At 45.8% G+C, this 13,861-nt stretch overlaps 1 protein-coding gene across 1 annotated transcript in view; it reads right to left on the minus strand.

Annotated features, from left to right (window-relative positions):
* Nucleotides 1-7,863: 7,863 nt before the first annotated feature.
* The window catches only part of LOC142203096 (proprotein convertase subtilisin/kexin type 5-like), an 82,844-nt gene continuing 76,846 nt past the window's right edge, over nt 7,864-13,861 (minus strand). The window contains exons 15-16 of the mRNA XM_075273579.1: nt 8,502-8,673; nt 7,864-8,423 (exon numbers count right to left, since the gene is read on the minus strand). Of these exons, the coding sequence (XP_075129680.1) occupies nt 8,023-8,423; nt 8,502-8,673 (573 nt within the window). The 3' untranslated portion in view covers nt 7,864-8,022. The remainder of the gene's footprint in view (nt 8,424-8,501; nt 8,674-13,861) is intronic.

A 13,861-nucleotide genomic window follows, 5' to 3' on the forward strand; every position in this document is an offset into this window, starting at 1 on the left:
TTCTGCGGCAGCAAGCATTGCGCTTCCCCACAGTCCCCGGCTTGATGGCCACATTAAGTAGGGTACAAGGTATAACACTAACCAGGCCCGAGCACCAGGAAGAGGTGTTACAATGGCTGGCGGATAGCCAGCCTAGAAAAACTCCCACATCAAGGCCACGGTCTTGGTGGTGTGGCGATTTTTCAATGCATGTGCGGAGGACAAATATAGTGCGGTTTGCACACTTTGCAACTCGAAACTGAGTAGGGGCTCTGAATAGAGCAACCTTACGACCACTGCCATGCGCCGTCATTTGGAATGAAAGCACTGGGCTCAATGGCAGAGAGCAAATCCAGGACAATCGTCGTCCAGCGTTGCCGCCACTGCCTCTCCCACTGTTGCCAGTGCTGGCGCTGCTGTCCAGTCCAGCAGCCAGGACACCTCCACATCTGCCTCCGCCACTTTGGAGACTTCTCCCTCATCCTCCCCTTTTCCTGCCTTAGCTCCTTCTCCTGCACCCTCATGTGCCTCTTACCAGCAACCCACCATCTCCCAGACGTTTGAGCGCAGGCAAAAATACAGCACTACTCACCCACATGCACAAGCCTTAAACGCACACATCTCCAAACTCCTAGCCCAGGAGATGTTGCCATTCCGGCTTGTGGAAACGCAGGCCTTCCGTGACCTCATGGCAAGTGCGGCACTTCGCTATGCCATCCCTAGCCGTCACTACTTTCCTGCTGTGCCGTCGCTGCCTTGCACCAGCACGTGTCACACAACATCAGGCGGGCCCTAAGTTCCGCCCTTTGCACAAAGGTCCACTTGACCACAGACGCGTGGACAAGTGTATGCGGACGGGGACGCTATATTTCACTGACAGCACACTGGGTGAATGTAGTTGATGCTGGGACCAGGTCACAAACTGGGGCGGTCTACCTCATTTCCCTGCCCAACATTCCTGGCAGGGGCTCTGAACCACCACCTTCCTCCTCCTCCTCTGCCACCTCCACCATCATATCGACCCCAGCTACCTGCTGGAAACGCTGCAGCACTGGTATGGGGAGATGTCAGCAGGCCGTGCTGAAGCTCATCAGCTTGGGGGACAGACAGCACACTGCCTCTGAGGTGAGGGATGCTCTCCTCGATGAGACGTCAACATGGTTTTCACCGCTGCACCTGGGCCCAGGCATGGTCGTGTGTTATAACGGCCGGAACCTGGTTGCAGCTCTGGAGTTTGCCAACCTCCAACACGTTCCATGCCTGGCTCACGTTTTCAATTTAGTGGTGCAATGGTTTTTAAAAACATACCCTAATTTACCCGAGCTACTGGTGAAAGTGCGGCTCTTGTGCACCCACTTTCGCAAGTCTACAGTAGCCGCTGCTAGCCTCAAATCACTCCAGCAACGCCTCCATCTGCCAGAACACCGGCTGTTGTGCGACGTCCCCACACGCTGGAATTTGACATACCACATGTTGAGCAGAGTGTGTGAGCAGCAGAGACCCTTGATGGAGTACCATCTCCAAAATCCAAGGGTTCCTCAGAGTCAGCTCCCAAAGTTTCTGCACCATGAGGGGCCATAGATGGCAGACTTATGCGAGATTACATGTGGCTAGGACAGCTGCTGGAACAAGCCCCAAGGCCCCGCTGAACCGGACAGGGGTGGGAGGACCAGGGACAGGTGAGTGTGGGTTTTATTTTTCACCCTCCCCGGCCTCCTTGCAGAAACCTGTAATTCCTGGACAACCTCCTTATGAATTAGGTCAAGCACATCAAAACGCAGCAAAAAAACACTTTGGAAAAAAGCAGCGAAAATGCAATTTTTTTCCCCCCAGTGTTTTTCATTGAGCTTTTGCTGCATTTTTCTCTGCAGGTTCTTCCCCTATTAAAAATATGTGGTAATGCTCGCAGGACCCCACAACAAAAACTAACCTGCTGTGGATGAGATCAAATTATGCCATTTTATTCACTTTGCTGGCACTTTCTGCAGTCGCCATAAAGGCTGTGTATCACATTATGGAAAAGCAGATTTTTTTTGTTGCAGATGTTGCTGCATTTTTTTGAGCTAAAGCCAAAAATGGCTACAAAAGGAATTGGAAATATACAGGAAGTTAACGCCAGGCGTCATTGTCATTTGTGTGTAATTTGTGTGTCTTTTACGGCCGTCATAAAACGTTTACATAGAGTTCTATAGGAAAAGACGTCAGTAATTTACGGCCGTCATTTACGGCCGTCATTACAATGACGGCCGTAAATTACTGACGTCTTTTCCTATAGAACTCTATGTAAACGTTTTATGACGGCCGTAAAACACAAATTACACACAAATGACACCTGGCGTTACTCTGTGTGAATAGAGCCTTATACTTCTAACCTCTGCTTAATCCACTCCTGACTTTAGCTCAAACACCTGCAGTAAAATCTGCAATAAATAAGCTGCATTTCCACAATTTGGGGCCTCAATCTTAGGCCCCACTGTACGACCCACAGCTATAAAGTAGTGTGGGAAAAACCGCAGCAGGAACACATCTCAGTTCTTCCTGCAGCGCTTTGAACACAAAGTTCACGGAGTTTTACTCTGCGGACTTTCTGTTACAATTATACCTAGGGGGAAGTCGACAAAGTTTCCTTAGATATAATTGACATGCTGCGATTTCCAAAACCACACCAGTTTTGGAAATTGCAACGTGTTCCCGCTGCAGTTTTCACAGCAAAGTACACATGGGATTTGCAAGAATCCCATTCACTTTGCAGTTACTGTAAAATGCTGCGATTTTTCCCATGGCGGAAACATGGCAGGCAAATCGCGGCGTTTTTGTATACCTCCCAACTGTCCCGATTTCCGCGGGACAGTCACGATTTGGGTGACATGTCCCGCGGTCCCGGTTGGAGGGAGGTATGTCCCGATTTCAACTCAGATCTGCGTCCAGTTGAACACATACAGTCCTATGAAAAAGTTTGGGCACCCCTATTAATCTTAATCATTTTTTGTTCTAAATATTTTGGTGTTTGCAACAGCCGTTTCAGTTTGATATATCTAATAACTGATGGACACAGTAATATTTCAGGATTGAAATATGGTTTATTGTACTAACAGAAAATGTGCAATATGCATTAAACCAAAATTTGACCGGTGCAAAAGTATGGGCACCCTTATCATTTTATTGATTTGAATTCCCCTAACTACTTTTTACTGACTTACTGAAGCACAAAATTGGTTTTGTAACCTCAGTGAGCTTTGAACTTCATAGCCAGATGTATCCAATCATTAGAAAAGGTATTTAAGGTGGCCAATTGCAAGTTGATCTCCTATTTGAATCTCCTCTGAAGAGTGGCATCATGGGCTACTCAAAACAACTCTCAAATGATCTGAAAACAAAGATTGTTCAACATAGTTGTTCAGGGGAAGGATACAAAACGTTGTCTCAGAGATTTAACCTGTCAGTTTCCACTGTGAGGAACATAGTAAGGAAATGGAAGACCACAGGGACAGTTCTTGTTAAGCCCAGAAGTGGCAGGCCAAGAAAAATATCAGAAAGGCAGAGAAGAAGAATGGTGAGAACAGTCAAGGATAATCCACAGACCACCTCCAAAGAGCTGCAGCATCATCTTGCTGCAGATGGTGTCACTGTGCATCGGTCAACTATACAGCGCACTTTGCACAAATAGAAGCTGTATGGGAGAGTGATGAGAAAGAAACCGTTTCTGCACGTACGCCACAAATAGAGTTGCCTGAGGTATGAAAAAGCACATTTGGACAAGGCAGCTTCATTTTGGAAACAAAAATTGAGTTGTTTGGTTATAAAAAAAAGGCGTTATGCATGGCGTCCAAAAAGAAACAGCATTCCAAGAAAAACACATGCTACCCACTGTAAAATTTGGTGGAGGTTCCATCATGCTTTGGGGCTGTGTGGCCAATGCCGGCATCGGGAATCTTGTTAAAGTTGAGGGTCGCATGGATTCCACTCAGTATCAGCAGATTCTTGAGAATAATGTTCAAGAATCAGTGACGAAGTTGAAGTTACGCCGGGGATGGATATTTCAGCAAGACAATGATCCAAAACACCGCTCCAAATCCTCAGGCATTCATGCAGAGGAACAATTACAATGTTCTGGAATGGCCATCCCAGTCCCCAGACCTGAATATCATTGAACATCTGTGGGATGACTTGAAGCGGGCTGTCCATGCTCGGCGACCATCTAACTTAACTGAACTTGAATTGTTTGTCCAAAATACCTTTATCCAGGATCCAGGAACTGATTAAAAGCTATAGGAAGCGACTAGAGGCTGTTATCTTTGCAAAAGGAGGATCTACTAAATATTAATGTCACTTTTCTGTTGAGGTGCCCATACTTTTGCACCGGTCAAATTTTGGTTTAATGCATATTGCACATTTTCTGTTAGTACAATAAACCTCATTTCAATCCTGAAATATTACTGTGTCCATCAGCTATTAGATATATCAAACTGAAATGGCTGTTATAAACACCAAAATATTTAGAACTAAAAATGATTAAGATTAATAGGGGTGCCCAAACTTTTTCATAGGACTGTATGCGGCTGAAGGAAGGAGCTGACACAGGTCAGCTCCTCGCTTCGCCGCTGCCCGCCTCTCTCCCTGACACTGCCGCTGCGTCTCTCTCTCGCTGACACATGCGGCTGAAGCGAGGAGCTGACCTGTGTCAGCTCCTCGCTTCGCTGCTGCCGCTGGCTCCTGGCTTGTAGACGCGATGTACAAGCCAGGAGCTGGCGGCAGCAGCGAAGCGAGGAGCTGACACAGGTCAGCTCCTCGCTTCAGCCGCATGTGTCAGCGAGAGAGAGACGCAGCGGCGAAGCGAGCACGCGAGCAGCTTCAGCCGCATGTGTCAGGGAGAGAGGCGGGCAGCGGCGAAGCGAGGAGCTGACCTGTGTCAGCTCCTTCCTTCAGCCGCATGTGTCAGTGAGAGAGGCGGGCAGAGAGCGGCGAGGGAGCGGAGGAGAAGGTAAGTTTAATGTGGAGGTGGAACGTGAATCTGGGGGCAGATGAAGGAGAGGACGGCATGACACTGGGGGCAGAGATGGAGAGGACGGCATGACACTGGGGACAGAGATGGAGAGGACATGAATCTGGGGGCAGAGATGGGGGACATGAATCTGGGGGCAGAGATGGAGGGACAGGAATCTGGGGGCAGAGATGTGGGACATGAATCTGGGGGCAGAGATGTGAGGACATGAATCTGGGGGCAGATATGGAGGGACATGAATCTGGGGGCAGAGATGGAGTGGACATGAAACTAGGGGCAGAGATGTGGGGACATGAATCTGGGGGCAGAGCTGGAGGGACATGAATCTGGGGGCAGAGATGGAGGGACATGAATCTGGGGGCAGAGATGGAGAGGACATGAATCTGGGGGCAGAGATGGGGGACATGAATCTGGGGGCAGAGATGGAGAGGACATGAATCTGAGGGCAGAGATGGGGGACATGAATCTGGGGGCAGAGATGGGGGACATGAATCTGGGGGCAGAGATGGAGAGGACATGAATTTGGGGGCAGAGATGGAGGGACATGAATCTGGGGGCAGAGATGGAGGGACATGAAGCTGGGGGCAGAGATGTGGGACATGAATCGGGGGGCAGAGATGTGGGGACATGAATCTGGGGCAGAGATGGAGAGGACATGAATCTGGGGGCAGAGATGGAGGGACATGAATCTGGGGACAGAGATGGGGAACATGAATCTGGGGGCAGAGATGGAGGGACAGGAATCTGGGGGCAGAGATGTGGGACATGAATCTGGGGGCAGAGATGTGGGGACATGAATCTGGGGCAGAGATGGAGAGGACATGAATCTGAGGGCAGAGATGGGGGACATGAATCTGGGGGAAGAGATGGGGGACATGAATCTGGGGGCAGAGATGGAGAGGACATGAATCTGAGGGCAGAGATGGGGGACATGAATCTGGGGGCAGAGATGGGGGACATGAATCTGGGGGAAGAGATGTAGGGACATGAATCTGGGGGCAGAGATGGAAGAGGGACATGAAACTGGGGGCAGATGAAGGGTGTATATGAAACTGGGGGAGAGATAGAGGGGGGACATATAATTTAAGGATGACTGTAGGAGGATTATACTGTGTGCGGGCACATGAAAAATTAACGAGTGGGCAGAGTCAACACAAAAGTGGGCGGGACATCTAAGGAATGGCGGCACAGAGAAGACATCTAAAGGTAAGGGAAGAATAGCCTTTCTTAAGGTTATTTCAACGTGGGTTTAGCTTAATACCGGATTTTAATGATAGAATCCCTTTAACTTCCTGAACAACACCTTTAAATTAAATAGATACCAGGACTATATGGGCTAGCCAAAGTCCAAGGCAGGATAGCAAACTATGCCAAAAGAATCAGATCTACACAAGACTATCCCTAATATTCAATCTTTACAGGATAAAACTTCAATAAAATAAAGCAATAATGGAATATTAAATCTAAACATTTACAATACAAAATATATTCAAGATAAGTATAGTAAACGTAAAATATTATCATTACATCTATGTAAGTACAGCATATTGTTAGTGATGTGCAAAGAGCTGTATGCTTCTTTTATTCTTTATTCACAGACTTGTTATTTTTCTTAACCTTGTCATTGCAAGCTCAAAAGAACCAGAACATGTGAGATGTACTTGCAAAGTCTTTGTATTTAAAGTGGTTTTCTGGCACCAAAGGTATTGTTCATACTAAAGAACTATCCATAGGATAAGTCATTACTAGTATGTGATGAAGGCTCACCTTTTGAAGTTATAGGGGCAGCACAACAGGGCACTATAGGGGCTGCTGGAACCGCTACTCTGTACAAGGATCAGCTCTACAGATCACATATTGATAATCTAACTTTTTGACAAGTCATCAATATGAAGAATCCTTTTGGTACCCCAAAACCTTTTTAAGAAAAATTTAGACTGTGGCTTATGACTTGAAATGTTTGTAAAAATCTAAAAAAAAAAAAAATGTATGTAACAAATTTTGTAACGTGCTTATTGTTTTGTACATAGGTTCTTATTTTGAATGTTATGCTAAAATATTGTCATCTGGAGGCACATGATGTAAAGGCTCGTTCACACGGGGCATGAGGGGATGGATTCTGACGCCGAATCCACCTCAGAATCCGCCCCCTCACAATAGAGGTCTAAGTAGACCGCTAGATTTCTTTTTTCCGTGAGCAGTATGTTCCGGCTCACAGAAAAAAGAAACAAGCTGCCCTTTCTTCAGGCAAATTCCACGGCTAAGTCAGCCCCTTGCGCCAGCACCCTCCAGACGAGGCCCATTCATTTGAGCGTACTCCGGAGGGAAAAGCCGCGACTGTCGGAAGCCGCGACAGTTGCATTTTGGTCCAATTCTGACGCGGCTTCCCGCATCAGAATCAGGACCAAACTACACCATTCCGTGAGCCGTGTGAACTAGCCCTAAAAGGTGATTTTCAATATTAAACAAACTGTTACATTGTATTGTGTTGCAGTAGTTTCTTTTAGGCTAGGGCTACACGATTTTGGCCATGACATCTGTTGATAAGTGTCCTTTGTTTTAAGTGGAGGCAACCGCTAAATAAATCCTGCATATTTAGCTGTTTGGGACTGCAAATATTCCCTAAAATTTCCAATATTCACTTATATTACTTGCAATGTCACAGAGCAGCTTGGCCATCTTTGGTTGTGCAATGCTAGCCACAGACATAATAAATGTGTATTCCCAACTTATGTTGTAGACAAGGAATAAAGAATAAAACTCTGTCCTTTAATAAGGAACCTGTATAGTGTATTAGGATAAACCGTGTTATTACCTCTTCTAGGACATATTAAAACATACTTAAAAACATTTGAAACTCGCTTTTGTTTGAGAGTCTCAGAAGTAATGGAAGAAATCGAGAGGTTAAGGCCTATTATAGTGAAGGCCTCTGTCAGCCACATTTACAGTGCAACACTGAGATCTTGCCATAAAATATGTGCAGAAACAATGGTCTTGTTCATTGATGTTGGTCACACCAACACCTTATAAAGAAAACCCTACTATACTTTGTTCACACAATCCACATCAGTCAATAGTCCACTTTCACTTGAATGTAACTTGAAAGGAAGCTTCTTATACACAGTCCCATCTTTAGTACTATATACTACATCACATTCAGCTAAACTCTCCTCCTCCGCATCATATTCCGACTTGCTGTCTTCTTCATGACATGTCACAGCCTGAGGACTATCTGCTAGCCTTTCATATCTTTGCGTCCAGCAAAACATCTTCTTGGATTTAGCCTGCCATATACTTAATAGAGCAACTGTAATAATCAACAGTAATGAGACCAACACAGGAGCTGCAGCAGAAAGATGTGACATTGTGGAGTGGCCTGGAGACTTGAAGTTCTTCAAAGCTACTTCTTCAGCTTCAAGTTGTAGATGCTTTATGCACAAAACTGCAATAACAAAAACACAGGGTTTGTGCCGCCATATTTCATGTGTGCCATGTTTCGTAACAGCAGATCATTACGTACCTGAATTTAGGTCACAAAAGCAGCAGTCATTTTGATCAGTCTCTGATTCACAACAGTTTATACATCTCATTTCTTCAGGAGACCATGCAGTATTACTTTTACATGATACACAGTGGTCAGGTCCAGGACCAGAGCAATGTCTACAGGAAGAATCGCATGGCTGACACACACCCTGCAACAAGAAATGCATTTCATACAGTATTGTAAATATAATTATTATAACCAATGTTATGTTACATTTTAATTTCCTTTCTATATAAGTACATATAATACAGACAAGCCATTAAAGGGGCTCTATCATTGGGAAAAGTCATTTTGAACTAATCACATCCTTGCATAGGCTTTAGAAAGTCTATTCCACACCTACCTTTAGTATGTAGATTGCCTCAGTGGTTTCTGAATAAGTCCATTTTTATTCATATGCTAATGAGTTTCCAGCCAGCACAGGAAGTTCCCAGCAGCACTTGTCTCTCCTATTATCTCCTATGTGTGTGTGCAAACAGGAAGATGAGTCATCAGCAGCAGCAGCCTCCCATTGCACAATAGGAGAGGTGTGCACGATGTATGGTGCACCAGTCTAATTAGCACATGAATAAAAACGGACTTATTCAGAAACCACTGAGGCAATCTACATACTAAAGGTAGGTGTGAAATAACCTTTCTAAAGGCTATGCAAATATGTGATTAGTTAAAAATGACTTTTTCCAGTGATAGAGCCCCTTTAAGGGGATTGTCCAGGAATTAGACAAACTCTTGTAAAGGCCAAGTTGTAACAAAATAAAAATCATCTGTCCCTGGTATTCCGTTGTTCACTTCTGGTGTCTGTTCAGTCTTACACTATGCTCTCATCGCCCTGAAATCCTGTGTCCTATGTGACCAATAAGGACCAATAAGGACCAATAAGTCGCATTAGCAGTCTCTATAGAGGAATCGGTAAAATCACTAACATACATTCCTTTCCAGAAACAAGGACATTACATGAGATCAAATGGGCAGCGGCCAACTGAGCACCAGGGACAGCTGAGTATAAGGTTTTTTGTCTTTTGGGTTTTTTTTTAGGTTACACCTCCCCAGACTCCACAGTGGTAGTCCAACTCCTGGACAACCCCTTTAAAAAGGTCTTTCAGAATTAGAAGAACATGGCTGCTTTCTTCTAAAAAAATATTTTATTGTCTTTAAAATATAAAGTTCAATAAATAAGAATTCTTTAAAAGAAAAAAAAAAAAAAAGCATTGATAAGTTACTGAAGTCTGTCCTTCCACATGATTGTCAGTGGAGCCATGATAGTGGAAATTCCAGAAGACTCCTAACAACCAGACATTTGTTATAGAAATTAATTTTAGCCTTCATTGATTGGTATTATATTGATTCATATTAATGTGATGAATGGGAGTGTGGCATCATTTGTTTCTATCTTACTGGGAAATTCTATTTGCTCAGATTGTGCGATAGTTCTGCATTTTGTACTGGATATAATGTAAAATTAGAAATATTGGCCAGACTATGATGAGTAACCTTAACCAAGTTCTGCAAATCTTAACTTTGTGATCTGGAATACAATCAGGTGACTGTGAATACATGGAAAATACCAAGATATATACATAGGCTTACTAACTCATCCTGGTGGCTAATAACATCCTATGGACCATACATGTACATCCCATTTAAATATGAATATGATTGGTTGATCAGATATGGTTGTAAGAGACATGGATTGATTGAGTGAAAACTCTGAGACAACTCCATTGACCACTCCAGTGGGTTGGTGTGTGTGTGTCTCCCGAGTGGTGACATAGCCCTTCCTAAAGAAGAATGGTTCATTATAACTTGACATAATTTGAATCCTACAGACAAAATGGAAGTCCATTTTGGGTTTATCAAATTCTACAGCAACACATTAAATTGCTGTCGCAGGAAACCCCCTTTAGGCTAAGGCCCCACATAACGTCCTTTTGTTATGTCAGTCCAGGTAGCTGCAACGGGGCTAAGGGATTGCAGTAGGGAATCTCGCCCTGCACTACTCCCACTAGCTAACCCGGTCCCTGCCTCACGGGTGTAGGTCGGCTGTTCTCAGGCTAAACCTGACCCCGACAGCTCCTCTCTCACTGACACCGTAGGCCTAGAGGGAAGTGGGAGAAGGAATGCCCTATAAGACCTCTAGGGACTGGAGACTAAAGGGGGTCACCCCTAACGAACAAGTGAAGCTGCTACTGACAGGGACTGACAAGGGTGTGCGCTGACTAACAACACAAGCAGCACACAGGAAACATGTAGGAAAGGAATTCCCCAAACCAATATGGGAAGGAACCGTACACTAGGAAACAAACACAGGGAAACTGAGTAGAAATCAAAGGATAAGGCAATTCACTCACACAGTCAATTATACACGGAGGGAGGATTGGTGAACACAGAAGGGAAAACACACAAACCAACTTGTTCACCCAAAACCTCCCAAAAACCAACCACGGAACTTCCTCTATCCAAGATAACCACCTACTCCTCCTGCTAAGGCCTAGCTCTGTAAAAGCGACACTCAGCACAGAACCATGGGAGGCATGGGTTTAAATACAGAGTAGAGACCACTCCTCCCAGGTGCAAATGGGAGGACAGACTAATGAACCAGGAAATCAAGCTGCCTACCAACAGTGCGTGCGAGCAAGTCAGAAGGTGTGCACCAATACCCACGACACAAAATACTCCTAACAGGATCCTCCCCTCAAGGAGAAGACTCCGGATTCTCTAGGAGCATCCTTCTTCGGGAACTCCTTGTGGAATTTCTCCACGAGTCTGGGGGCTGACATATCCGACTCCAGAACCCAAGAATTATCTTCAGGACCGTATCCCTTCCATGCCACCAGATACCGTAGCTTCCCCCGAACATATTTGCTATCCAGAACTCGGGATATCTCATACTCCCCGGACTCAGAAACTGGTGGAACTTTAACTGGAGACGTTCCCTTCTTGGCCTTCTTTAACAAGGAGACATGAAACACCCGGTTTATCTTCCACCTTTTAGGTAGTTGCAGCTGCGCCGCCACTTCATTTACCATCTTGATGATCTTAAAAGGACCCACAAACCTGGGACTCAGCTTCTTGCTAGGAACCTTCAACCTGATATTCTTGGTGGACAACCAAACCATCTCACCAGGGAAGAACTGCAACTCCCCTCTCTTTCTATCCGCCTGGACCTTAGCCTGGTGCGACGCCCGCACCAGATTCTCTCGGATACAGGACCATACCCCTTGCAGCTTTTTAGAAAATAGCTCCTCCTCCGGAACTGGGGACGAAATGGAAGAAAATACTCCGAAAACAGGATGTCTACCACCGGAGCAAAAAAAAGGTGTGGTACCTGTGGCGTTGGAATCATGGTTGTTTAAGGAAAATTCTGCCAGGGGAAGAAAGTCAGCCCAATTATTCTGATTCTCTCGAACAAAACACCTCAAAAACTGTTCCACATCCTGATTCTTCCTCTCTGTTTGCCCGTTAGACTCCGGGTGAAACCCGGAGGAAAACGACAGTGTAACTCCCAACCTGCTGCAAAAAGCCCGCCAGAATTTAGCCACAAATTGCGGACCCCTGTCCGAAACGATCTCCTCAGGAAGACCATGCAACCTTACAATTTCTTTAATAAATGACCCTGATAGTGTCTTGGCACATGGCAGCCTGGAAAACGGGATCAAATGGCACATTTTCGTGAAGCGGTCAACGACTACCCAAATGACCGTGAAACCCTTAGACACTGGAAGGCCCGTGATGAAATCCATAGACAGATGAGTCCAAGGTGCCTTAGGAGGTTCTAACGGATGTAGAAGACCGTGGGGACGGGTATGCGACGCCTTGGCTCTTGCACAGACCGAACAATTTTGAACAAACTGCAAGACATCCTTACTCCACCCTGGCCACCAAAAATTCCTAGACACCAATCTCATGGTCTCTGAAACCCCCGGGTGACCAGCAAGAACCGACTCGTGACACTCCCTCAGTAGACTTTGTCGGAGAGTAGTTGGGACAAACAGCTTGTTTCTAGGTATCTTGGAAGGTGCAGCGTGTTGCGCTTCGATCAAGGCTTTCTCCAATTTCGTGCCCAATACTGCTACCACCACTCCATCCCCAAGAATAGTGGCCGGCGCCTCTCGTTCCTCCTCAGTCGACATATACCGGGATAAAGCATCAGCCTTAACATTCTTTGAACCCGGCACATAAGTCACGGTAAAATGGAACCGCGCAAAAAATAGAGCCCATCTGGCCTGCCGTGCATTTAATCTCTTCGCCGACCCAAGATAAACCAAATTCTTGTGATCGGTAAATACCTGGACTGGCCTTCTGGCCCCCTCCAGGAAATGACGCCAATGTTCGAACGCTAGTTTTATTGCCAGTAGTTCTCTATCTCCGATGTCATAATTCCGTTCAGAGGCAGAGAATTTCTTAGAAAAGAAGGCACAGGGATGCGTACCCTCCTCGAACTCCTGAGAAAGTACTGCACCCACCCCCACCGAGGAGGCATCCACCTCCACTCGGAAGGCCAACCTCTCATCCGGCTGTCTCAAAATGGGAGCGGAGGAGAATCGCTTCTTCAATTCTTCAAACGCGGCTAGCGCCTCTGGCGACCACTTAGCACAGTCAGCCCCCTTCTTAGTCAAGTCCGAGATGGGTTTCACAACCTCAGAAAATCCCTTAATAAACTGGCGATAATAGTTGGAGAATCCCAAGAACCGTTGGACCGCCTTTAGGTTCTCAGGTCGCGGCCACTCCAAGACTGCCCTGACCTTCTCAGGATCCATCTCGAACCCCTTGTCCGATAGGATATAGCCAAGGAAACATAATTTATTGACCGCGAACACACATTTCTCCAGCTTAGCACTTAATTGGTTAACCCTCAGGAGATTTAAAACCTCTCTCACTCTCTCCCAATGAGTCTCCAAATCCGGGGTGTAAATGAGTATATCGTCCAGATAGACCACAACCCCCCTCCCTATGACGGCACTTAGTACATCATTAATAAAATTCTGAAAAAACGCGGGCGCATTGGTTAGACCGAAAGGCATCACCAGATTCTCAAAGTGTCCTAGGGGTGTGTTAAACGCTGTTTTCCACTCATCCCCCTTCTTGATTCTCAGCAAGTTATACGCCCCACGTAAATCTATTTTACTAAACCAGCGAGCTCCCGTAATCTGGCTGAAAAGATCCGAGATCAACGGGATGGGATAGGGATTCCGCACCGTGATTTTATTAATCTCCCTAAAATCCAAACAAGGGCGCAACCCTCCATCTTTCTTCTTTACAAAGAAAAACCCCACTGCTACTGGGGACTTAGATGGGCGAATATGCCCCACCTCTAGACTCCCCTCAATATACTCCTT

The sequence above is a fragment of the Leptodactylus fuscus genome, chromosome 5 (assembly GCF_031893055.1).
Source record: "Leptodactylus fuscus isolate aLepFus1 chromosome 5, aLepFus1.hap2, whole genome shotgun sequence".
Classification (NCBI taxonomy): Eukaryota; Metazoa; Chordata; class Amphibia; order Anura; family Leptodactylidae; genus Leptodactylus; species Leptodactylus fuscus.